The following is a 24485-nucleotide window of genomic DNA, read 5'->3' as shown; positions in this document are numbered from 1 at the left end:
GGTGACGCTGGCCCGGTGGTAAAGAAGAGCGACCCTGGGAGGGGGCATTTGGGTCCTGGAGAGCAGCTGGCCATCCTGGCAGAGCCTGCCGCACATGGGTGCAGCCCCAGATGTTTTGTGATACACCGAGGAGTTCAGACTTTGTCATGAGGGCAAAGGAGCACCGGGAAGGCTTTCTGATAGAAGAGCACTCTGCGCTCTGCCAAAGGTTAGATGCGAAGGGAGGCGAGGTGGGGTGAGTCAGCATGGGCTATCACAGTGGTCACTCAAGAGACTCTGGGGGCCTGAAGATGGAGGAGATGGGGGTGTAGGAGGCATCACTGGTAGGAACTCCAGGTCTGAGAGGATTAGGCATGAGGCAGAGGAGCAGGCCCTGAGCAAAGGTGGGGTTTGGATGGTTAATGGGGACAGGCCACCAAGGCCAGGGGTGAGGGTGTGCAGGCAGGGAGAGTGCAGCTTTGTGGTGCACATACTTCGATGCAGAAGTCTGTGGGATCCTGGGTTGGGGTGGCGGGTTTCAGAAGCCTGGGGCAGGGCTGGGGAAGGGGCAAGGATGAGGAGCTTGATCAAGACCGTGTGTTACCTGTTTGGGCTGAGGACCCACTGGGAAACACTACGTCGGCAACCAGGGAGCCCCTTTCCCGAGGCAGACGCAGCACCCACTGACCTTGTGATTTTCTGTGGCTCTAGTCACTGACCCCCAGGAGAGAGATGACCACGTGGGGACAGGAGCGTGAGCGTGGTCCAAAGGTGGGTCGAAAGGTGGAAGCCAAAGGAGCCGACGTCGCCACTCACACTCTTGGTCAGGGTGGGTAAGGGGACCATTGTCTAGTCCTTAAATCCTAGTTTTGGAAAGCTGAAGGAAGGGAACAGTTCTTGAAAGTGGTAAATCTAAAATAAAATATATGAAATGATATGAATTCTAGCTTCAGAGATTGTCCTGTTGAAAAGATAAGGTAACATGCGGAGGCATGAGACACGGAGGGCATCCAGGGACTGTGGATGTCAGGCGGCCTTTCTGACTTACTGTCGGGAGGACAACCATTGCTCCCAGCCTCAGCCTTTTCTCTGTATCATCAGTGATGGAGTGCTGACCTGGACGAAGGATGATAATACAAAATTATTTACTGAGTGCTTCTTATGTGCCAGTGACTCTATGGATTATCCTCATTTAATCTCCCATCCTGAGTAGATGCTTTTATCTCTTACTTGTTTTACCATCCTTACACTTTGGGAGCACCAGGGCACAGACATTAAGCTGAGTGAAGGAAATGCTCAGGATGTCCATGAACTGCCCAGAAGCAGAGTGAGAGGGATTTGGCAAAGCTTTGCCTACTCTTAGGATCCGTGGGCAAGATGGAGAAATGTGAGTGTCCCTGTGCTGGGAAGATGTGTCCAAGTCTTCCTGGCGCTCTGCAAGGGGAGTTGTGGGGATTTGTACAGCTCAACATCTGGGTCGGTGATTGGATCACACAGGTTATTTGTCAATCTGTGGATGACAAAGCTGAGGAAGGAGGGGGAGACTACATGCTAGATGGTACAATTAAGATTTGATGAGATGGACAGGCTGAAATAGTCATCCAAAGCTAACAGGGTAATGTTGTAAAAGGACAAATGAAGAACTGTTTTTGGTTCTTAGAAACTCAAGGACACAAGTAGATGATAGAGAAAATCTGGCTTGATGGCAATTACGGGGAAAAGACTTTATACAATCTAGACAATGTTGTTGCCATAGACAGTATGGTAACATTACATTACAATAATGCAATTGTAGGCTACATTTGAAAGAAGTGTCTGAAATGAAATAAATATGAGCCCTCTGCCAGTGATGAAGCAACATCTGGTCCAGTTTCAGGAGCACATTTAAAAACATTAATTTTATTTATTTATTTATTATTTATTTTGGGCTGTGCTGGGTCTTCGTTGCTGTACAGGCTTCTTCTCTAGCTGTGGCGAGTGGGTCTACTCTCCAGTTGCGGTAAGCAGACTTCTCATTGTGTGGCTTCTTTTGTTGATGTGCCCGGGCTCTAGGCACATGGGATTCAGTAGTTGTGGCCCCTGGGCTTAGTTGCTCCAAGGTATGTGGAATCTTCCCGACCTGGGGATCGAACCTGTGTCTCCTGCTTTGGAGCCAGATTCTTTACCACTGAACCACCAGGGGAGCCCTCGAGAGCACATTGTAAGAGGAATTATGGTAAACTGGAATAATATGCAGGGAAGGATGACAGGTATAGGAAAGACCTGGCAGCCGTGTTGTCATGGGTGACCTGGTAGAAGGCGGGGACAGGGAGCATGATACTGGTCTTCAGTATTTATGGTAAAGGGATTAGGTTTCTCCCTTGAATCAACCTTATCCTGGCGCCCTTCTACCTAACCGTCAGTTCTGGCCTGCAAAGCAGGTGTGTGTGTGGGGGTGTCAAACAACCTGTGAGAGTCTGAGCTCACATGAGGTCCTGCAGTTGTACGGGCAAAGGCTAAACTGGCTGCCTGTTCAGAGGGGAGATGCAAGAGAGCGTAAAAGACCGAGAATTAGGAAACTGGATTCAGGTAGGGCCCCTGGTTATAGATGAGTAACGTTGTGAATGCCAATTTCCTTTTCCAGGCTTCAATTTCTTCAGCTCTGGGAATGTAATCATCATTGGCTCCCAACGTTTGACAGCAATGGAACCCTTTGCTCCAGTGAATCTTCTGCAAATCTCCCTGCTCCCCATATAAACCCAGTGTGTTACTATGGACACCCCCATCGCTGCAGGGCCCAGCCCTCCTGCAACACTGCTTCTGGGAGTGACTTGCAGAGCACTGGGCCAGCTGAACTTTCAGTTCTAAAATTCTGATTCTCTAAGGTTTCTCCAAATTCGCTTTTTAAAATTGTTTTTTTGAAAATCCATGTTTTTTTCATTTGGCCGCTCAGGTCTTAGTTGTGGCACTTGGGATCTTCAATCTTTGTTGTGGTATATAGGGCCTTTAGTTATGGCATACAGAATCTAGGGGGCTTCCCTGGTGGCTCGGTGGTAAGAACCCATCAGCCAATGCAGAAGACACTTGATCAAGAAGGCTTGATCCATGGGTGAGGAAGATCCCCTGGAGTAGGAACTGGCAACCTTCTTCAGTATTCTTGCCTGGAGAATTCCATGGACAGAGGAGCCTGGTGGGCTACAGTGCATGAGGTCACAGAGTCGGAAACGACTTAGTGACTGAACACACACGCAGGATCTAGTTCCCCACCAGGGATCAAACCCAGGCCCCTTGCACTGGGAATGCGTAACCTTAGTCACTGGACCCCAGGGAAGTCCTCCTACTTTAGCTTTTGATTCTGTAGATTCCGACCCCTCATTTTATGCATCAAGTACCTGCGACTTAGAAAGGGATTTATCCAAGATCTTAACAGCTGATTAGTGGCAGAGCTAAACTTAGAACACACAACTCCTAGCTTAATCCAGTGTCCCTTCTACCTCCCCAGACTGCTCCCTACTTCCACCTGTGATTTGTCTCAGCGTTTGTGCCTCTGAAAGGTGCTGGTAAACCTGAGCTACCCCCTATTGATCTCTCCCCCTTGGAAAAGCAACAGAAAGGTGACAGATCCCATTTGAGGCATTGCTACAGCCTGAGACAATGGTCCCAGAATTCATTTCGCTATGTACTACTTTAGCTCCATGACATACTGTTTCTAAGGACCAAGAAGTGAAAAGCAAGAGTGACTCAGACTTCTGGTTGTCCTACATCATCTGTTCTCTTTCCTCACTACTAGAATCCCTTTAAGTTGGCCACCCAGGATAAAGGTATTTCCCAGTCTCTTTTGCAGCTAGATATGGTACTGCACATCTTTTGCAGTTAGATATGGCACTGTGTGAATCACATCACTGTGGAAAATTCTTCAAGAGATGGGAATACCAGACCACCTGACCTGCCTCCTGAGAAATCTGTACGCAGATCAAGAAGCAACAGTTAGAACTGGACATGGAACAACAGACTGATTCCAAATTAGGAAAGGAGTACGTCAAGGCCCCACTTATTTAACTCGTATGCAGAGTACATCATGAGACATGATGAAGCACAAGCTAGAATCAAGATTGCTGGGAGAAGTATCAATAACCTCAGATACGCAGATGACACCACCCTTATGGCAGAAAGTGAAGAGGAAATGAAGAGCCTCTTGATGGAAGAGGAGAGTGAAAAACCTGGCTTAAAACTCATCATTCAGAAAACTAAGATCATGACATCTGGTCCCATCACTTCATGGCAAATAGATGCGGAAATAATGGAAACAGTGACAGACTTTATTTTTGGGGCTCCAAAATCATTGCAGATGGTGACTGCAGCCATGAAATGAAAAGACGCTTGCTTCTTGAAAGAAAAGCTATGATCAACCCAGACAATATATTAAAAAACAGAGACATTACTTTACCAACAAAAGTCCATCTAGTCAAAGCTATTGTTTTCCAGTAGTTATGTATGGATGTGAGAGTTGGACTATAAAGAAAGCTGAGCACTGAAGAATTGATGCTTTTGAACTGTGGTGTTGAAGATTCTTCTTGAGAGTCCCTTGGACTGCAAGGAGATCCAACCAGTTAATCCTAAAGGAGATCAGTCCTGAATATTCATTGGAAGGACTGATGCTGAAGCTGAAACTCCAATACTTTGGCCACCATGTGAAGAAATGACTCATTTGAAAAGACCCTGATTCTGGGAAAGATCAAAGGTGGGAGGAAAAGGGGACCACAGAGGATGGGATGGTTGGATGGCATCACTGACTCGATGGACATGAGTCTGAATAAGCTCTGGGAGTTGGTGATGGACAGAGAAGCCTGGCGTGCTGCAATCCATGGGGTCACAAAGAGTCGGACACGACTGAGCAACTGAACTCAACTGATGGCACTGCAACTAAGTTCTGGTCAATGGGTTGGAATTAGAAATACTGTCTATACCTTATGGAAAGTGTCCTTAGCGGAAAGGAGTATGCCCTTCTCCCATCATGGCTGGAATGCAGACTTGGCGGCTGAATCCCCAAGAGAATACCTGGACCATAAGAGAGACCATGTGTTGAGAATCGCAGGACAGGATGCTAAGAGTTTCCATTTTGGATGAGCTTATGAAGCCTCTTTACTATCCCCAGACTGTTTTCTGATGTTGAACAGGCAAGAGAAATAGACTCCTAATGTGGAAGCCACCATTACCATTTCCAACCAACTCTGTCATTGAATGTAAGACAGCATTATTTTATATATCACTAAGAAAAAGAAACTGCTGCCAATTAAACGGCTACCCCATCCAATTGTATGACACACGCCAATTTCAGAGAAGTTCAAATGTGACGAAAGTATGAGTCTTATTATATGTAGTATTTTTGTTTTTTGTTACTCACAGCCAAGCCTAATCCTGATGCAAGAAACATGAGGGAGCAAAAAGACAACAAGTTCTAAATAAAGAGCATGACAATCATGTAGAGGGAAGAACAAGTCTCTCTATAAATGACTGACTCACAAAAATAGTAGTGACACATGACTCAATTTAGGGAAGTTTCTCCTATAACTTTGTCGTTTGACTTGAATTAACTGGGGGATTAGGTATGGCTATTTGGATTTGGCCATCAAGTAAGATGAGACTCTAGGGCATGAGTGTACTGGTTTTAAGATGTGGAAGATGCAAAGTGTGTTAGTCGCTCAGTTGTGTCTGAGTCTTTGTGACTCCATGATCTGTAGCCTACCAGGCTCCTCTGGTAGCTATCTGTGGGATTTCCCAGGCAAGAATACAGGAGTGGGATGCTATCCCCTTCTCCAGGGGATCTTCCCAATCCAGGGATTGAAGCCAAGTCTCCTGTGCTGCAGGCATCCGGATTCTTTACCGTCTGAGCCAAGGCTAAATCAGTCTTCACTGTGTGTGACTTGGCTTTTAGGGTCTCTGACTCCTTGGTTTCTTCTCCCCACCTCTGCAGGGTCCTCTGGCTGACTTTGAGAAGGACAAATGGGCAGCTGCTCTGAGAAGCAGCTGAAGATCAAGACAAACGTGCAGCCAATAAGCTCTCCCGTCACTGAGATTCCCATGGAGATGTGCAAGGCTTTTCCCGCACCAGCCCTGCTAGTTACTGCTTTCCGGTGTAATTCAAGCCTTGATCTGGTGCAAAGCTGAGCTGAAAAGCTGAAAAACGGAAAGCTGAAAAGCTAAGACTTTTGGTCCTCAGGACTAGACCCCTGAACCTTAACCTATGACAACCAAGTGTTAATGTACCTGTTGTGACTAAAACATCAAAGGCCAATATGACACACGAAAGGGAAATGTGGCTTATTGAAAAGTTGAGTTTAAGGCCAATTATTTACTTTGTGTGTCATTAAAGCAGGGGCACTTTCTTGAGAAATGTCCACCTGACCACTTTTAAATTATAGCACAGTAACTTAAGTGATCCTGTTTCCTGTGACTGCTTCTTGAATCTACTGGGACCACAGGGGCCTTTATAGATTTTGTGAACTATGCTCTATCGTTTATTGATGGTTTCCTCATGTGATAAATGTTTTACATTTATTATTTAATACATCAACCCCACAGGTAGGTGGTATCATTCCCATTTTTAAAGACAGTGGAACTATGGCTCAGAGAAGTTGATTAACTTTTTCATGGTATCACAGCTAATAAATGGGCTCTGAATTTAGGCTGATGAAAGCTACCATTATACTTTAGTTGTAATGGACTGTATAAGCAGCCCTTCAGCTTCAATTTACTGAAACAAGTAAAAGTCTGCTGAGGAATACTTTTATCCTTCCATTCAGAAGGTCCACCGGGCACTGATAACTTGTGATTATTCTGAAGGAAAGCCTTCTCTGAAAAAAAAAAGTTGGGGGAAATGGCAGGAGATGGACTGGATAAGCATCGTTGCTTCAGGCCTTACTTAATTTACACTCCAGCAACTGTTGCAATGGCCCGTGTAATAACCTGGCAACACAGGAATCTCTGTCAATGACAGAGGTACAGAAGAGTTCCAATGGAACACTCCCGTAGCCGATGAGGTGGACTACTGTTGGGCTGATTGCCTGCTTCTAATGAAATGGGTCATGTGACTTTGCTAAAGCAACACCTAATCTAGTAACAATATTTTAAAAGTGCTTTTGAGAAATTTTCTGCTCACCTTAGTTTCATGCATATATTTTCTTAGGAAGAAAAAAAATTCCCTATACATCCCTATTTAACTTCACCAGTTCTGCCAAAGATACATTATCATGAATCATGGAAATTTCTTGTATGCTCTCATGTACTACATAAAAACAGCTTAGCTATTTAAAGGGTTGTTTCAAATTCCTATGGGTGAGAATCTAATTCTTCTTGGTTTTAATAAAGTGAAAGCCCTACCAAATGATTTTCTCTGGATTGAAATACATTAATATGAGATAAAACTTAATGTCCAAATTCATGACATTTTCCTTTAGATACCAAAGTACAGACACCAGGCTAAATTTCTTTTAAATTATTTTATTTTTGTGTAAGCTAAAAGGAAATTTACACACTGAAATCTCAAAAGACCTTAGGCATGCACATTAACCTTGTTAGAGGTTCTTCTACATGTCTTTCTTTTTTCCATAGGAATTTCCCCAAACATTTAAAACCCATAGTTTTTACTGTATATACAGCCTAAACCATAGCAATCTATGATTATGTCATTTTACACTGTGCAAAATCCTCAAAAAATAGTGGTACAATAGAACAAAAAAAAATCAGTAACAAGTAAATTTCATTGTAAGACATTCATGTAATTTGGTCCTTCTCCAAACCAAACTGATTTAAAACACACACAATCTCTTTAAACCCCTTCAATCAAGTTCTGACAATGATCCATACCCTATAACAAAAGACCAATCAAAGCAAGTACCTGGCAAAAGGTCAAACAGCAATAGGCCAGATTGAAAAGATTAAAAAAGAGCACAAAAATGATAACAAAAGCCAGACCTGAAACAAACCCACCACACATAAAATTAAAAAAAAAAAAAATTAAACAGGGACTTGGAGCTTATTTATGATAGCAAAAGTAATTCAATATACAATATGGAAAATTAATGGGACATTCAATGAAATCTGAAAAGGCTGAAGGGGATTTCATAGACAGTGGAGATTTGGGTTTTTAATTTTCATTTTTTATTTCAAAAGTTGTGTAAGAAGGACACCACCAGTGTATTTCACAAAGACATAAATGTATACACCCCAGCAACACAAAAAGAATAAATCTTCAAAAATGTTCACCCCCGATTATTTACATTTGTTTCTAATATAAATTTATGACTTCAGTATGTAAATAAATATACATTACTATGTATACCTTTCTAGTGCGGCTTACCAACAAATCAGCTGAACTTTTAATTTTTTTTTTTTTTAATTAGAGCAGGTATGCTTTTGATGGTAGGGAAGGGCTGGAGGGAAGGAAAAGCAATTGAAACTGTCCAGTTCACATGAGTTATCCATCTGCCTTCTCTTGGGAGCTTGTGGAAGGTGTCAAGGTGGTCGGGAACATCAACACCTTGGCATGCATGAACGTTAGGTCAGGAAGGCTGGCGATCACCTTGATGGCTTCTTCACTCAGGTGCTCTTCTCTTTTCGGTTTCCTGTTGACAAATGAAGAAAGACAAGTGTCTTAAAGTGACTTTAGCTATGGGCCAAATGGGAGAAAATCCACTCTCAAAGCAGACAGCAACCTGTGGGGACCTGAGTATCTTCTCCTCTGCCAGTCCCTGAACCTCATCATACCTTGGTGTTGAGTGCTTTCTGTGCCCGAGGTGAAATTTCTTCTGAAAACTCACACCGCATTTATGTATGTTCATTACAGTTAGACATGCCTAACTGTACCCGTGTACAGCTCACAGCTCTATTTAAGGTTAGAAGAATCTACCCAGGCGTACTTTTAAAATGCTAGGGACTTCCCTGGTGGCCCCGTGGTAAGACTCTGAGCATCCACTGCAGGGGGGCATAGGTTTGATCCCTGGCTGGGGAATTAACATCCCGCATACTGTGCAGCGCAGCCAAAAATAAAAAACAGTTACCAAGAAGAAACATAATGCTGAAGCCCTAGTAAACTCCACCTGATTAGATGTCCCCCTCCCCACTGAGAAACTACCAGTTATCTCAACATAAAGTATGTCTGGCACAAGCCCTCATTAAGTAATTTTCACCTCAGGTGAAACCCCAAAGGGGAATTCCAGGACAGAAAGCCCTCAGCTCAAAAACACCCAGCCTCTGCTCCACTGGGATACAGATGGTTGGTCCAAAGCCTGCAGCACTAGGACCAGCTGCTGAGGCCAAGAATGCACCCAGGCAGGAAGGACTCAGGGAGAGGGGAGTCTCGAAATCTGATGGGTCCTGTAGATGAAATGCCCCTAGTATAAGAAATGAGCAGTGTGGGACCCAGGACAGAGAGGAAGAGCTCCTGCTGACCTGGGTCCTTCAGTGTGCTACAGAAAATGCCAACCGAGTCTCAACTGTGGCTCACATTGAGCACAGGACTGTAATTCAACCTTTATTTTTTCTAGGATGTTAAATACACTGAAAGAATAGTTGCAGTCATAATGATATTAATTTTAGACCAAAGTTCGTTTACAACTGTTGACTCTACAAGGCTCCGTTCTCTTTATGGTACTCTATTAGGTGGGACACAAGTCATTTCTTCCACTTAAAATTTTTCTTTGTCCTTAGGATGTGGTGAAGGAAGTCAGGAGATGAAACAAGAAAGGAAAGATAGATGCAAGCCTTTAATACCTGCACTTTTCTGTTGTAATCACATTTGAGTTCAGGCTGAAACAAAAATATTTTACAGAACAACTGAAAAAACCAAACATCAGACTTTTAGGACTGGTCTTCCAATATGAAGGTCAGCTTCAGGCACACTGAAACCATCAGCAGATCAACCTCAGTTCTAGGGTTTCTCAGAAGAATAGAATTAACACTCCAAATTCTTTCTGATTAAAATCTACATTTTTAATGGCATTTAAATCACAGAAAAACTATGAAGTGGATGGGAAACTATCTGCGTTATTCCAAAATGAAACCAGAGAGGCTGGTGCACTTCTTAGTCTCAGAGTGAACAGCTGGAAAGCTCCACGGGAAAGGGCAGCCTCTCACCAGTAGTCGATCTCAGCATCACTCACAATAGGGTCAAAATGACATTGTGTCTTCTGATGTGACACAGCACCTGTGATGTCTTCCAGCCAAAATGTTTTACCTGAATCCATCAAACCTTTAGACAGAATATCCAGTTGATAGGAAATAAGGGAAATGGAGAAACATTTGAAAACTACTTGAAGGAAGCAAATGGACAAATCCAGAGGTTGGGATGTCCTCTAGGACACATGGACTGATCTTTTCAACCAGCGAGTGTGGTTACACTGAGAAGCCAACAGGAGGGATGGAGGTAGATATACTAGGTTGAAAGTGACCTAGCCCTAACAGTTAAGTACAAAAGTCCTAGACTAGATTTTGATCTGGAGAAAGAAGAGAGAAAGGACACTCTTGGGAATTTGAATACATACAGCCTGAGTGTTAGATGAAATGAAAATTGACTGAAATCGACAGATGGAGACCACTGACTACAAGAGTAGGCTCAATTTGTATAGACTATAAAATCTCATTTTTGGTTAAAACAACTGTATGTGTATATTTGCAAAAATAAAGATCTGAAAGAACTGAACTAGGGAGTTATAGTGATATGACTGGTAAGAATGTGATACTTTAATTAAAAACATTTTGTCTGTATTTTCTTTCTATTCTTACTGCTTTTGTAAAGATAAAAAGGTATTAAAAACAGTAATAAGTAAAATCGCACTTAAATGCACTTCCTCATTTGTGGAGCGCAGCTGGGGTGTGGGGAAGGAGAGCAAAGACGTTTTCACCCAAGGAATGGTTGGTAAAGATTATTCTAGAGTTTCTACCAATTGCCTTCTTTCAGAGGCACTACTTGAAGGCTATCTGAAGTTGGATTTAAAAATAAGAGAAAGTTTACATAGTTGACATATTTTGTGCATTTATCTGTAGTCACTAAGGAATTGATGTGCTCTAGTTTTCTTACAATATAAGAAAGAAGAAAATGCTTGAGAATTTGAAAATAAAATGTTACATCGTGGCCTTTCCCCAAGAGGCAGAGGCAATGACCTATTTTTGATTTATATTCTCCCAAGATTTATCCTTTTGGCCAATGCAATACAATTAAGGGTCTAGAAATAAACCCATACAATTATGGTTAAACTGATTTTCAACAAGAGAGAAACTGGGAAAAAACAGTCTTTTCCACAACTATTGCTGGTATAACTGCATATCCATGTGCCAAAGAATGAAGTTGGATCCCTACCTTACATCATATTCAAAAATTAATTCAAAATGGATCAAAGAACTAAATGTAGGAGTTGAAATTATGAAACACTTACGAGGAAAGTTAGCGCAACACTTCCTGACCTTGAAGTAGGCAATGGTTTCTTAGACATGGCATCTAAGGTACAAGCAATGAAATACACATACATGTATATATGTACATATATAAATATCTATACAGGGCTTCATCAAATTAAGAAACTTTTGTGTTTCATAGGACACTAACCAAGGAAGTGAAAAAACAGCCTACAGAATGAGAGAAAACATTTGCAACTCATACCTGATAAAGGTCAAGTATCCAGAAGAACTCTTACAACAACAAAAATGTCCTTAAAGAAGAGACACAACTGTTCAACAAGCACCTGAAAAAATGCTCAATTTCACTGGCCATCAGGGAAACGTGAGTCAAAATGCCAATGAGATGTCACTTCATACCCACTGGGATGGTTATAACCAGAAAGTCAGACAATAACAAGCCTTGTGAGAATGTAGAGACATTGGAACTCTCAAACATTATTAGTGGGGATGTAAAATGGGGCCACTGCTTTGGAAAACAGTTTGGTAGTTCTTCAAAAAATTAAGTGTAGCATAACCATGTAACACAGCAGTTCCACCAACAAGAAAACTGAAAGCATTTGTCCACACAAAAACTTGTACATGAATGTTCATGGCAGCACTACTTATAACAATCAAAAGGTGAACACAACTCAAATGTACATTAATTGATTAATGGATAAGCAAAATGTGGTACAGCCATACAATGGAATACTAGGCAGCCATAAAATGGAATGGAAAGTACCAAAATATGCAACAATATGGCTAGCTTGAAAATATTATGCTAAGTGAAAGAAGTCAGACACAAAAGGCTATACAATGTATTATTCCATTAGTATGAAATAACCAGAATATGAAAATCCACAGACATAGAAGGCAGATTAATGCTGCCAGGAGCTAGAAAAAGTAGAATATAGGGAGTAACTGCTAATGGGTATGGGGTTTCTTTTAGGGATGATACAAATGCTCTGGAATTAGATCGTCGTAATGGTTGCACAGTGACAGACTTTATTTTCTTAGGCTCCAAAATCACTGCAGATGGTGATTGGAGCCATGAAATTAAAAGATGCTTGCTCTTTGGAAGAAAAGCTATGACAAACCTAGACAACGTATTAAAAACCAGAGATAATACTTTGCCGACTGTCTTTACCGTCCGTCTAGTCAAAGCTTTGGTTTTTCCAGGAGTCATGTATGGATGTCAGAGCTGGACCATAAAGAAGGCTGAGCACTGAAGAATTGATGCTTTTGAACTATGGCACTTGGACTACATACAAGGAGATCAAACCAGTCAATCCTAAAGGAAATCAATCCTGAATATTCACTGGAGGGACTGATGCTGAGGCTGAAGCTCCAATACTGTGGCCACCTAATGTGAAGAGCCGACTCACTGGAAAAGACCTTGATGCTGGGAAAGACTGAAGTCGGGAGAAGAAAGGGATGACAGAGGATGAGATGGCTGGATGGCATCACCGGCTCAATGGACACGAGTTTGAGCAAACTCTGCGAGATGGTGAAGGACAGGAAAGCCTGGCATGTGCAGTCCATGCGGTTGCAAAGAGTTGGACATGACTGAGCGACTCAACAATAACAATGGTCGCACAACCTTGCAAATACACTAAAAGCTACTGAATCGTATACTTGAGGAGGGTGGATTTCATAGTATGTGAATACATGTCAATTAAAAGGTCAAAAAAAAAGAACAAAAAAACCATGTATGCCTTTTGGCAACTAGTCCTTTGGCTTATATAAGCTTCAGCTAAAAGTCTGTGGCTATTAACTAGCTGCTACACACTGATTAAGATTAGGAAGTAATTTTTCTCTGTATTAGAAAAGGTAAGCTAGAAGATGGAACTATTTTAAAACTTGAGAACTTCCATTTCTTTAAAAAGTAAGTCACTTTCACAACCTATGTTTAGAAAGAGAAGAGCACATGTATTTTCTCTTACGTATATGCAAAGGCGTTTGAAAAGAGTATGGAATGTTGTTTGCTATATGGCAAATTCCCTCTACCTAGACCACTGTTTCTTAACCCTTCCTCACACTACAGTTCCTCAATGCTTTTTCACTGTGTCTTCTGTGTAATGACAAAAGCCAATATTTTGCTGGGGTGTACGCTTCAAATTTTGTTTTAATCAAAAACAAAAAAAGAAACAAAACCTAAAAATAACAAAGACACTTAAAAAATTCTGTTGCAACTATGTCACCACCCTCTCTCTTCCCTGTACAACTGAGATTCACTCATGGGGACATTTTACAGTATTACCTTCTAATAGTAAGACCTGTGAATATTTGCACTTCTCACCATTTTCAAATAGTTAATTCCTCAAAACAGAAAATTCAAAGGTGGCAACTTGTTTTCCTTTCAATTTATTGTGTTTTAAATGTGAAGCTGGACAGGTATTAGTGACCAATTCAGTTACGGCACTAACCCCAAGATGCACGCTATAGTTTCAGTTCATCCCATAACAGTAAAGAATAAGAGAAAAAAATGAAAATAACTTAAAGTTATTTAAGTTGGAAGAGTGGAAGAGTGCCTTAGTGTACAGAATGTTTCAAGGGTGAGCTGAAAAGTTAGGAAAGCAAGCAGGTTAACTATGTGGCTTAGAGCTCCTCCTAATGGCACAAACAGTAAATTCTCACCACAGAGACTTTCAACATTACTACCGTTCACTCAGTGAGACTGCAGAGGAAACACCAGGACTGCCCTTAGAAAAGGCTGTACACAAAGCAGCAGGACAAAGCCCAAATGATAAAAAGAGCATCGCTTGTTTGCTTGTTTTTAAAGTCATTAGCCTCTAGCTAACATATATAGAAAAAATGGATGAGAAATTTGTGTAATAAGAACATTAAGTTGAAAATACAACTTATTTGGAAAGAGAAAAAATTAGAAAGCAAGCAAAAAATCCACACTAGCTTGATAGGAGGCTTAACTGTGCCAGGTAATATTACCACAAAGAAATGAGCGACGAGAACGAGGGAGAGAATCTGTGGCTAAGCAAGAATGAGCAGACTACAAACCCATTCCTGGGAAGAGTTCAGGGCAGCCTTGCTTATAAAACATATAATAATGGATTTTCTTAATTATGAACATTAAGTGTATTAACAATAGCGATTGAATGGATACTTCAGCACACAATACAGTTTAAAAGGCCATGTGAGAATTCAAGCCTAAGTGTTAAGACAGGTAAGCATTTATTATTCACAAAGAAAAGGGTTAGTTTTTAAATGGATATTTTTCTACAGAAGAATTGATTTAAAAGATAAATCAGAATTTGACATGTGAATGGAATGTATTTACCCAGGAGAAAGTGCTATAATATCTCTGCCTAACTGGGCAAAGGTAAATATTTCCACTTTTTTTTTTTGGCTACACCATGCAGCATGTGGGATCTTAGCTCCTCAAACAGGGACTGAACCCGTACCCCCCCACCTTGGAAGCGTGGAGTCTTAACCACTGGACTGCAAGAAGGGTCCCAATATTTTATTTTAAAATGTTGATGAATCACAGATTTGGGACAGCAGAGTTGGTATCCCAATCAACACTGGTATTTGCTCTTGCAGTAGAGATTACCTTCATAACCATTCCTTTATAATGATTACCTTCTTATTAGAAACTGCCTTATTCTATGGCTAACATGTCAAAGCAGCGGGTTATTTCAGAGCTTAATTATGTAAAACTAAAGGTTTTTTGAATCCTACACACAAGCCCACATGAGATTCCTGGTATCTGAGAAAACTGCTTTTCTAAAGGTCATGAACCTAAGGGGATCCCAGAAGGCTTGTTAAAAAACAAGGCTTCAGGACCTAAATCAAAGGTGCCACACGTCAGCAAATATTCAGAAAACAAAACAGTGGCTGTGCCCTTCTCTCTTAGCCTGGAGGTGAAAGGATTAGCTTACATGACTCTGGGATTATCAAACTCGGACCCCAAAGATGATCACCGCAGTAGTTAGGAAAGAAAAGGAGGAGCATTTGTGCAGTGGTTTTATGATCTCAATTCTTTAATCAGACTCTTCTTTTGTTACAAAGTTAGGTATAGGCGTAGGGAAAGAGAAAAAGACCACATCTGTCAGCCCTTTCCAGTCTCTCGTGAAATAGCTCTCCTCTTGTAAATTCATAATTAAATGTAACTTGATACTATTTTCTAGAATTGGGCATCCATTGCATTTATATAAATGTAAAGTGAATTTTTAATACAGTATATTGAAATACCACCAACTTATATGCTTTCCCATCTGGGCTACTTTGTTCAAACACAGAATTCAAAATTAGGGTGTAATGAACACTAGCTTTTACCTGGTAGATGTGCTTGTCTTCTCTACTGTGGACATGAGTCTCGCAAATGCATCAGTCACTTTGAGGCTTGAGGTGGAGATTTCCAGCTTAGAAGTTGTTAATTCATACAACTCTGGATCCACACCTTATAGTACAAAATGATAGTCAGTGATGGTGCGCTGCAATGGCTTACTCAATTAGCCACAATCCAAGATGCAAAAGGCAATTATTCTGTAAACATCTGAGTCTTTATAAGTACAACACATCTTTAGAACACTGTAACACTTTATTTATTTCTTAAATTATAAATTCCACTTTTCAGAGTTTCTATAAAGTAGGAAAACACTTTCAAAATTCCACTTTGGTATAAATATAGCCTTAATTAATCTAACATTTATGTAGCAGATATCATTCAAATACTTCTAAAAAAAAAACTGTCTGCTATAGGAAACTCCCTAAGCACTGGATTAGTCTGTGATACGAAAGTTAACAATCTTTTACAAATAGAATGCACAATGATTTGTTGCACAATATGACACCTCAGTTTTTAAATGGACTGATTTAACAGTTTTTGAACTTCCATTTTCCCTTATCTCCATGACCATTTTTCCTCCGTGTTTTCACTCATATCCCCAAATTTGGAAGTTAATGTAAAGTCTCACATACACTAAATGATTTGGTTAATTTAAATACATTCTGACTATCTGAGGACATGAAATATTATCCAAAGAATTAAATTATTACTAAAGAAAAGTTATATATCACAATGTTCTTCTTTAGGTAAGAAGAGGGGAGGTAAAATGTTTTCAGAAAAAGTGAATAAAACAGCTACTTTTGAACAAAATGAAAATCATCTCAAGGGTTAATTATACTCCTAAAGTTTCACAGCTGAATCTAGTGGCTAACAGTTCAAATATCCTCTTGGAAAAATTCAAAATGAAGCTGAGTTCATTAGGATTAGGTTTATTGTAAAAGTCTAGTAAAATCCTTCCCGTCTGACTTCCTTAAAATACACATACATATTTTAAAACTTCCTTGAATATTAATTTATATAAAATATGATGACTACAAAAAAACAAGTAACAAGTATTTTCAACTCATGCTAAGCTTAGGAAAATAAAGACAATCAGACAAAAATTTTTTAATTATACTCTTTCTTTGATTTCAGCAAATTCAGTAGTTTTGAATAGAAAAGCAGATTTTAAGTACAAATGTCTTATAGTTTCATCAATCTCTACTTATTATTTCTTTAAAAAGAAGATCAGCAGATAAAATTATATATAATAGAGTCATATATTGATGCTCACAAGTTTTCTCCTTTTAGGGTATTTCAAGGTTAAGAAGAAAATCAGGAACTGCTTTCTACGAACCAGCTTTGTAGCTGACTAGCAGATATAAACACAGATCTCAGATGTTTACAGAAATTACACCAGCAAAAGCGGCTTTCACAGTTACCATGTCCAACAAGGGAGGAAGGCTATAGAAAATGTTGACTCTCCCAAGTTCTTAATAGTTCATTAAGGTACAGTTTCAAAATATACTTTAAAAGCCCCTTTCTTTGTATTTCTATAATAAGCATAAATATGCAGCTAAAATGCAAAAATTTACAGATGCTTGTAAAGCAGGACCAGATGAACCCAAAGCACCTCCTTCCTCTACTGTGAAAGGTTCTATTCCAAGTAACCACAAAATTTAGGTAGATGGTGAATGCATAATGCAGAATAAACAACTGCAATCTGACTGGCAACAGGAAAGTGCTAGTGAAAATTTAGTTGGGTTTGTAAAATACTGGCCACTTAGCTGTCAAACAGGAAAGTGGGAGATTGAAAAAAAACAACAAAACAAAACCCAAATCAACCTCCCTCAGCCCTGCAAAACCATTATCACCAAAAAAAAAAGTACTATGGCTCTATTTTTCAAAACCAAGATAACTACACAAAAAACCGGAGAGTAAATTTTTTTAATGGAAAAAGATTCTTTTTTTTTTTTTTAAACAGAACCTTAATGAGGCATAGTTCAGTTACAGAAATAAAGCTAGCCAACCAAGTTCTATGCCAACCTCCTAAGTCTCAAACACAAAATAAACAACTGCAAGCTAAGACAAAATGACTTTCCCAGAAACAAGTCAGAAAAAGTGCAAGCAAGTGGTGAAATGGAATACTCAGGAAAGTGTTTACACCTACAGCTTGATGGAAGTTTTAACAAAACCCAGTAGCAATAAAACAAGTCCAAGCATATTTATAGTAATCAGGTTTACATAGAGGCTAGAGCATATTGATGAAAAAATGGAACAAAAATATTTAAGAGGTTCCGAAGTAAGGATCACAATCGACCATGCTAATTTCACTTCCATTACAGCTCTAAACCTCGGAAACTGCTTGTTCTTCTCTAAGCTGTGTATGTATACTGAACCTGGTTATCAAGTCATTTCTGTACTTCTTTATTTGGTCAGATTATTTGTGCTCTTATGGATAATTTTTAACTGAGTTTGAAATGTAACCAAAAGTTAAATTTAAACCAGGTTTTTAGGCATCCAAAAATAGTGACCTCATTTAAGTTATCATACAGTTCATGACAAAACAAAGCTGAGAGCAAATTAAAAATAGGAGCTTGGTTGGTGATGGACAGGGAGGCCTGGTGTGCTGCGGTTCATGGGGTCGCAAAGAGTCGGACACGACTGAGCGACTGAACTGAACTGACTTCATTCTTGGGATTATAGTAATAAGGAAACTGATACACAAGTGTTTTGGTTCCCCTACCCGCCATTAAGTATTAAAAACTACTCAGGTCATTCCACAGCTCACATGTATTTAGAAGTAATTTAAACAGTGAAATACCATATTGAAGTTAAAACCAGACACAGATTAGTTTCTTATATGCTTGTAAAATCTTGGAAACAATGAAAATGATAACCAGGGGATTAGATTTGAGGAATCCATTCATTCTACAAAATGGCCTTGGAACATCCTTATAATACAATCATATTTCCATAACCAGACTTGGAGATGGGTATCCTGGGTCCCAGCCTCACCCTTAGCTGACTATTCTCTTAGCCTCCCCCATTTTCCATTATAGCTCCTGAACTGCTAGAAGTGGGTGGCAGGGTTATCTAGTTGAACAGAACAAAACCAGCAAATTCTCAGGAACCAGGCTGGCTATCTACCTGATCCTAGCGGGGACTGAGAGGGACCCTCACTATGCATTCTGGGCATCAGCATCTACAGGGCACTCTAACAGCCGTCTGGTGATCAAAAGGCGTGATTACCAGAGCACAAGAAGGGATGAGAGAGAGTCATTAAAATCATATTAAATAAAATATAAACATAAAAATGCCATTGTATTTTAATTTTTTATTCAGTTAGAAAATGACAAAGTACATTAGTCCTTGGGTCAATGAACTGAACTTCTGCCAGGCTGAACATTAACAGGCACTCCAATAAGTTTTAATTTCTAGCTTTTAGTATCTCACAGCAATTATTTTCTACTATCACCTTTAACATTTTTTTTTCCCTCCATGGAAAACTAACAGTAAGCTTTCTATTCAAGAGCTACATAAAAACAGTAATAATTCTATGTGGGACTATATAACTAAGTGCTAGACTCCAACATTTTGGAACCTAATTATACATTTAGCAGTGCTAATAAATAACTAATTGAATGCCAGAATCTGTAAAGGTTCTATTATCACAGACACTATAATGTCACTGTGTACTAAAATATTCTCATATATCTAAAGTTGTATTTTTTCAAATGGCTTTGTAGAATATGCTTTAAAAAATAAGCATATAAAAGATCACATTTTCTATTTACAGGGGAAAAAAAAACCACCCTGCCTTTAACTGTGTAAAGGACATTAGGGCTGTTTTATATCTAGAAACTACTTTCAGCTCTGACTATTACACCCTGACAAACCTTTTCTTAAAATACATTTTTCATATAAGTCACCTGTTATAGTCAGATACTAGAAAATAACAGTAGAATAGATGAAAGAAACGTATTAGAAAGACATTACAGAGAATACAATCTGTTTCCTTGTTTATAGGAAAGTCAAGTGATGTGGTCATGCTTTTAGTAAATATACTAGAATTGTGGTTTTAACACTCTGCTGACCTGGGATTGTGGTGCTGCTGCTAGAGCTACTGTCATCCACGGGCCCAAAGAAATCAAGGTTCAGAAGAGTGGAACCTCCACTAGCTTGAAATTCAGTGACCGTGTTGGTAGGCAGCCACACAGAAGGTAAGCCAAGGGAGGAGGGGTTATGTGTAAAAAGGGGTAAGACACACACTTGAACATGCAGGTTATAATTAGTAGTCATTACACATTTTAAAATCAACATTAAAACAATGTGTACAGTATTAGTTTTTCATTGCTAAGGACATTTCTAAAGTAACAGTTTAATTCAATGTACATTTTCTCATGTACAATGTAAAGAATTTAACACTTAGTAAGGTTTTAGTTAGGAGTTCAGTTCTTTCAATTGAAACTTGAAGCCAGACCAGAAAGACCAAGGGGGAAAGTGTACCCGTTAAAGGGAAACAATACTTTAATCTCAACCCAACATTAAATCACTGTACATGCCCAAATCAATCTTTTATGTTAGTAGTGTTGGTTTCTAATGAATGATTTTAAAAGTGACAAAGTTGTCGGTTTCAGGACACACACCAATACATTAACTTAGTTTAAAATAAAATAAGGTAATAGAAATGTCATAACTGCCCTACCCTGATGTGCAACCTCAAGCTGTACTGTTCCCCTTTAACTCTGAAACAGTAATCAGAAATAGTATACATTTTTAAAGAAGTTGTTAATAAAAAGCACGATGATTTGACTGAATAGGACACCAGACAACAGCAAAAGGTGCATCCAGGCTTTCCTTCAGCACTGTTATTCAATTGGATGCTTGCCAGATACCCTAGGATCCCCTACTCTAAGGCAGAGCTGATAAGAGAAACAGGTGTTTCAGACCATGGCTCAAACAACTTATGAAGTATAAGGACTAAGAATAATTGTACTTTAGAGTCCGATTAAAACTTGTGATATCAACACACAGGAAACCTAGGATTTTGTGTTATTAAAAGACCCCACCTTATTAGAATAAGTTAATCCTTCCTCAGGATTTTCTTTTAAAGCTATAGGAAAAACCAATTATTTCTGGAACTACCTACTAGTATTTTGAGCTAAGTTTTAGAAAAGGAGCATGAAAATCATTCATTTTTCATTTGCATACAAGTGCTCTATAAAATATTATTAAGTCTGAAAACTACTTTGAGTCAATAAATATGGATCTATTTGCACATTGTTTTTGGTTAAATAATTGTGCTTTGTGCTTTAAAGCAGCCTCTAGACACAAGACTTGGCATCCAAGAAAATTTCATAAACTAAAACTACAGAAAAAAATTTCAAATAAATTGGTCTACCTAAAATGTTATTTAAACTACCTAGATATTTGTGAGAAATAAAGAAGCTTTTCTTTGACTTAAGATAAAAAGAAATTAAAATTTTATCTGGTTACTACTACTTATATATGGACATTAATAATGTTAATAATAGTAACGGCTGGTTTCTTGAGCAATCACTATTCAGAAAGAAAGCCTGAATTTCCAAAGATAAGAAGTTATGTTCAAACAAAAATGGAAATCAGCAGAGAGAAGTCTGTCTGAACTTTGTAGCTTTCTTAACTCTAGCTCTGGCGCTAGAGGCTCTACGGAGAGACGTACCATCTAAAGGGTTAGTAAGGCCACTGCTACTCCAGTCAAACTGGACGGGTGGTAGAGACTCCTAGAGTTGAAAACCAAAAAATCAAAATTAATCAGTATAGGTTGTAGCAACATAAAGAATCCTTAAAAACAGAACAAAACACTATTATAGCAAGATCATTAGGCAATAAAATACCTAAAGACAAAGTTGGGATAATTTACAATTTCAGATGGTTATCTACAAATATTAACACAAACTGAAATTGCAAAATTTATAAGCAGTACAGCTTGTTGACATTAAAAATGGTGTATCTGAGAAATGGAATTATCTTACGTTTTCAAACAGAAGTTTATAGACTGGTTCTCTATCAAGATTTCAATCTATTCTCCAATCATAATTTAAACTACTGGCTTGAAAACCTCACTGATCTTTTTTCACTAAAGAGTGATCTATTTTATTTTAAATAATTAACCACTTACAATTTCTTAATAGATAATACAAGGCAACAGAGAAGGTAGCATACTGAATTGGAAGCAAGCTGGGTTATTAAGGACTAAGTAACTAGCCGTATAAACATGGATGTTAATTTATTTGGTTTCCTTATATATATACAAATTAAAAAAAAAACTTATAACCTCTAATTTAGAAATTACTTATAATCAGTATTAGAATTTAATTTTTAAAATAATGTAAAGTAAATTCAGAACTCATTTGAATATTCTACGTTTAAAAACTCTGTTAACTGCCAAACACATAAAGATAAAATAAGCAAATGATAAATATAAGATGGAAGGTAGTACAAAACATTAAAAAAATGATCCATGCTTTAAGAATATTCCTGACAGGGCAAAAAAAAAATGCATTTTCCTCTTTTATTTTGGGGGTGGTGTTGGCAACACTTATTGAAATAACCTTTTACTAGACTCTTACTATCAACATGGTATCATCTTTTTTTTTTCTGTTTGCTCATTGTAAGGTAGGCACTTATTAAAACTTTATAATCATTTTTTCTCTGTAGACAAAGACACTGTTCCCTGTAGGAAAGGAACGTGAACTGGCTAATTTTGAAAGTCTAACCCTATGGTATTATAATACAATTGCTTTAATAACCAATGACGGGCATGTTACTATAAGCATTTGGTCTCCCCCATATCAAGTCAGGCCTGGAGATATAAACAAAATAAAATACTGGTGATAGTGGCAGCCAGGATGAGAGAGAGGTGGAATGGGGGGTTGGTGAGGGAGACGGAAATGCTGTATCTTGACTGGTGGTGGTCACATGAAAAAATAGCATAGAACTATACACACATATTGAGCAAATGTCATTCTTGGTTTTGATATTATTCTATAATTATGCAAAATGTGATTGTGGGGAAAACTGGTGAAGATACAAGGCACCTCTTCTGTATGATCTTTGCAACTTCCTGTAAATCTATAATTGTTTCAAATAAAATTTTAAAAATCCTGGTGAAAATCTAGTTCATAACCTACCTGCAAGACTGATAAATAACATTTATAAAAGATCTTCTTTAGCTGAGCTCAAAAACAAACAAAAAGCTCTAGGTATTCCAACAGATTCAACTTGTTCTACTTCTCAGTCAGGAAAAAAACCTTTAGAACTATTCAATACTGACTAGATGGACAGAACTCAGATTTATGTAATAACAAAATTTCTGGGTAAAGCGAAGCAAAGCTCTTTCATTAACATGTTTTATCTAAACGATGTCAAGAACCTGTATGTTTTGAAATATTTCAATGATTTTCTGGAATTTTACTTTTCACAGACATGTATGGCATTTTTAAGATACAACCAATATTATAATAATGAGGTATTAAATCATGAATCAAAATTTAGTGGAATTGAGACAGATGAAAAACAGATACCTAAATAATTACAGGTTAACTAATGGAACTGACACGCAGGCAACTCAAAGAGAAAGCACTGGAATGAAACATTTAAAAACAACTTTATGTGGCATGAATGATTACTGCAGAGACGAAAGGAGACAAGTTCATAATAAAAAGAGGGGGAAGAAAAGGCTAGAGACAGGAGACTTTGGTTCTAGTCCTAAGTACAGCACTGACATGTGATTTTAGGTAAATTACTTTGTCTTTCCAAATATGTTTTCTAATTGTAAAACCAGAGTACAGAGCTAGACTGTCATTTTTTTCTTTCTTCTAACTCTCAAATTCTGATTCACAACTGAAACAGCAATATAAAGCAGCCTAAGAGAGGAAATCTGCTGGTGGTAACCAGCTGGATAACTGCTAGCCAGAGTGCTGACTCCACTTGGCAGTGAATAAAGCATGGTTAACATCCTAACCTTACTAAGGGGGAATCAGTATGGCGCTGTGATTGGTGTGACCTTGAAATTCAGTGAAAAAAGATGTCAACAACAACAAAAAGTATCACTACGTGCTTTTTATCTGTAAACTGTTTTTTTTTTCCAGGTAAAATTATCTTTTTTTAAAAACCCCACATCATTAAAAATCAAAAAAATAAAAATAAAAAATAAAAAAAATAAAAACCCCACATTAACAGATATCAGTAAAATACTGAATTTCTAAACAAGAGATGTAATGGCAAAAAGACTGATGAGTACAAACTCATTTGAAAGAAAAGATAGACATTTAGCAGGTACCAAACTGAAATAGAAAAGACAGATCAAAAAGCATGCAGACATAATGAGAATTATGCCACTATGCTAAGTTTGAAAGTCACTGTTCAAGGATGCCAAAACATAAAAGGAAGGTTTGCCACATGCTTTTTTGGGGAAAAAGATTCAGGTATTGAACAGATCTTTGCTGACACATTTTGCTAAGCTTCTAGCACTAATGTTTATGGTTGTTTCACCTGAAAATTATCATTAGGAGGAAGAATGAATAGCCAAAATGTTATGTGATAAATAATAAATACACTGTATGCCAAGGAAGAGTGATAAGAAATACACTTTATATGGAGAACCTTTAGAATGTATTTCAGATGTTTGCTGAGTATTTTAACCTTAATCAAAAGTATGGAGCCAAAGCAAAGATCATGCAATTTAGTGATGGAGGTCAGGCATCTCAGCACAAAATTCTGATATGCATGCTGAAATCTTCAGTTTGAATGTTAGACAGCAGAC

At 38.6% G+C, this 24485-nt stretch overlaps 1 protein-coding gene across 3 annotated transcripts in view; it reads right to left on the bottom strand.

Moving 5' to 3' along the window:
- Positions 1-7442: 7442 nt before the first annotated feature.
- Positions 7443-24485, bottom strand: part of AFTPH (aftiphilin) — a 74616-nt gene continuing 57573 nt past the window's right edge. Inside the window, exons 7-10 of one of the 3 annotated variants that reach the window (XM_061432791.1) lie at positions 21381-21441; positions 19774-19857; positions 15685-15808; positions 7443-8582 (exon numbers count right to left, since the gene is read on the bottom strand). In XM_061432791.1, coding sequence (XP_061288775.1) covers positions 8435-8582; positions 15685-15808; positions 19774-19857; positions 21381-21441 — 417 coding nt within the window. In that variant the 3' untranslated portion in view covers positions 7443-8434. Of the gene's footprint in view, positions 8583-15678; positions 15809-19773; positions 19858-21380; positions 21442-24485 lie in introns of those variants that run through there. The other 2 variants (XM_061432792.1, XM_061432793.1) reach the window with 2 other exon arrangements.

Source organism: Bos javanicus, chromosome 11 (genome assembly GCF_032452875.1).
Source record: "Bos javanicus breed banteng chromosome 11, ARS-OSU_banteng_1.0, whole genome shotgun sequence".
NCBI classification, from domain to species: domain Eukaryota; kingdom Metazoa; phylum Chordata; class Mammalia; order Artiodactyla; family Bovidae; genus Bos; species Bos javanicus.
The sequence above is the reverse complement of the archived record's forward strand: the minus strand, read 5'-3'. Positions and strand labels throughout refer to the sequence as shown.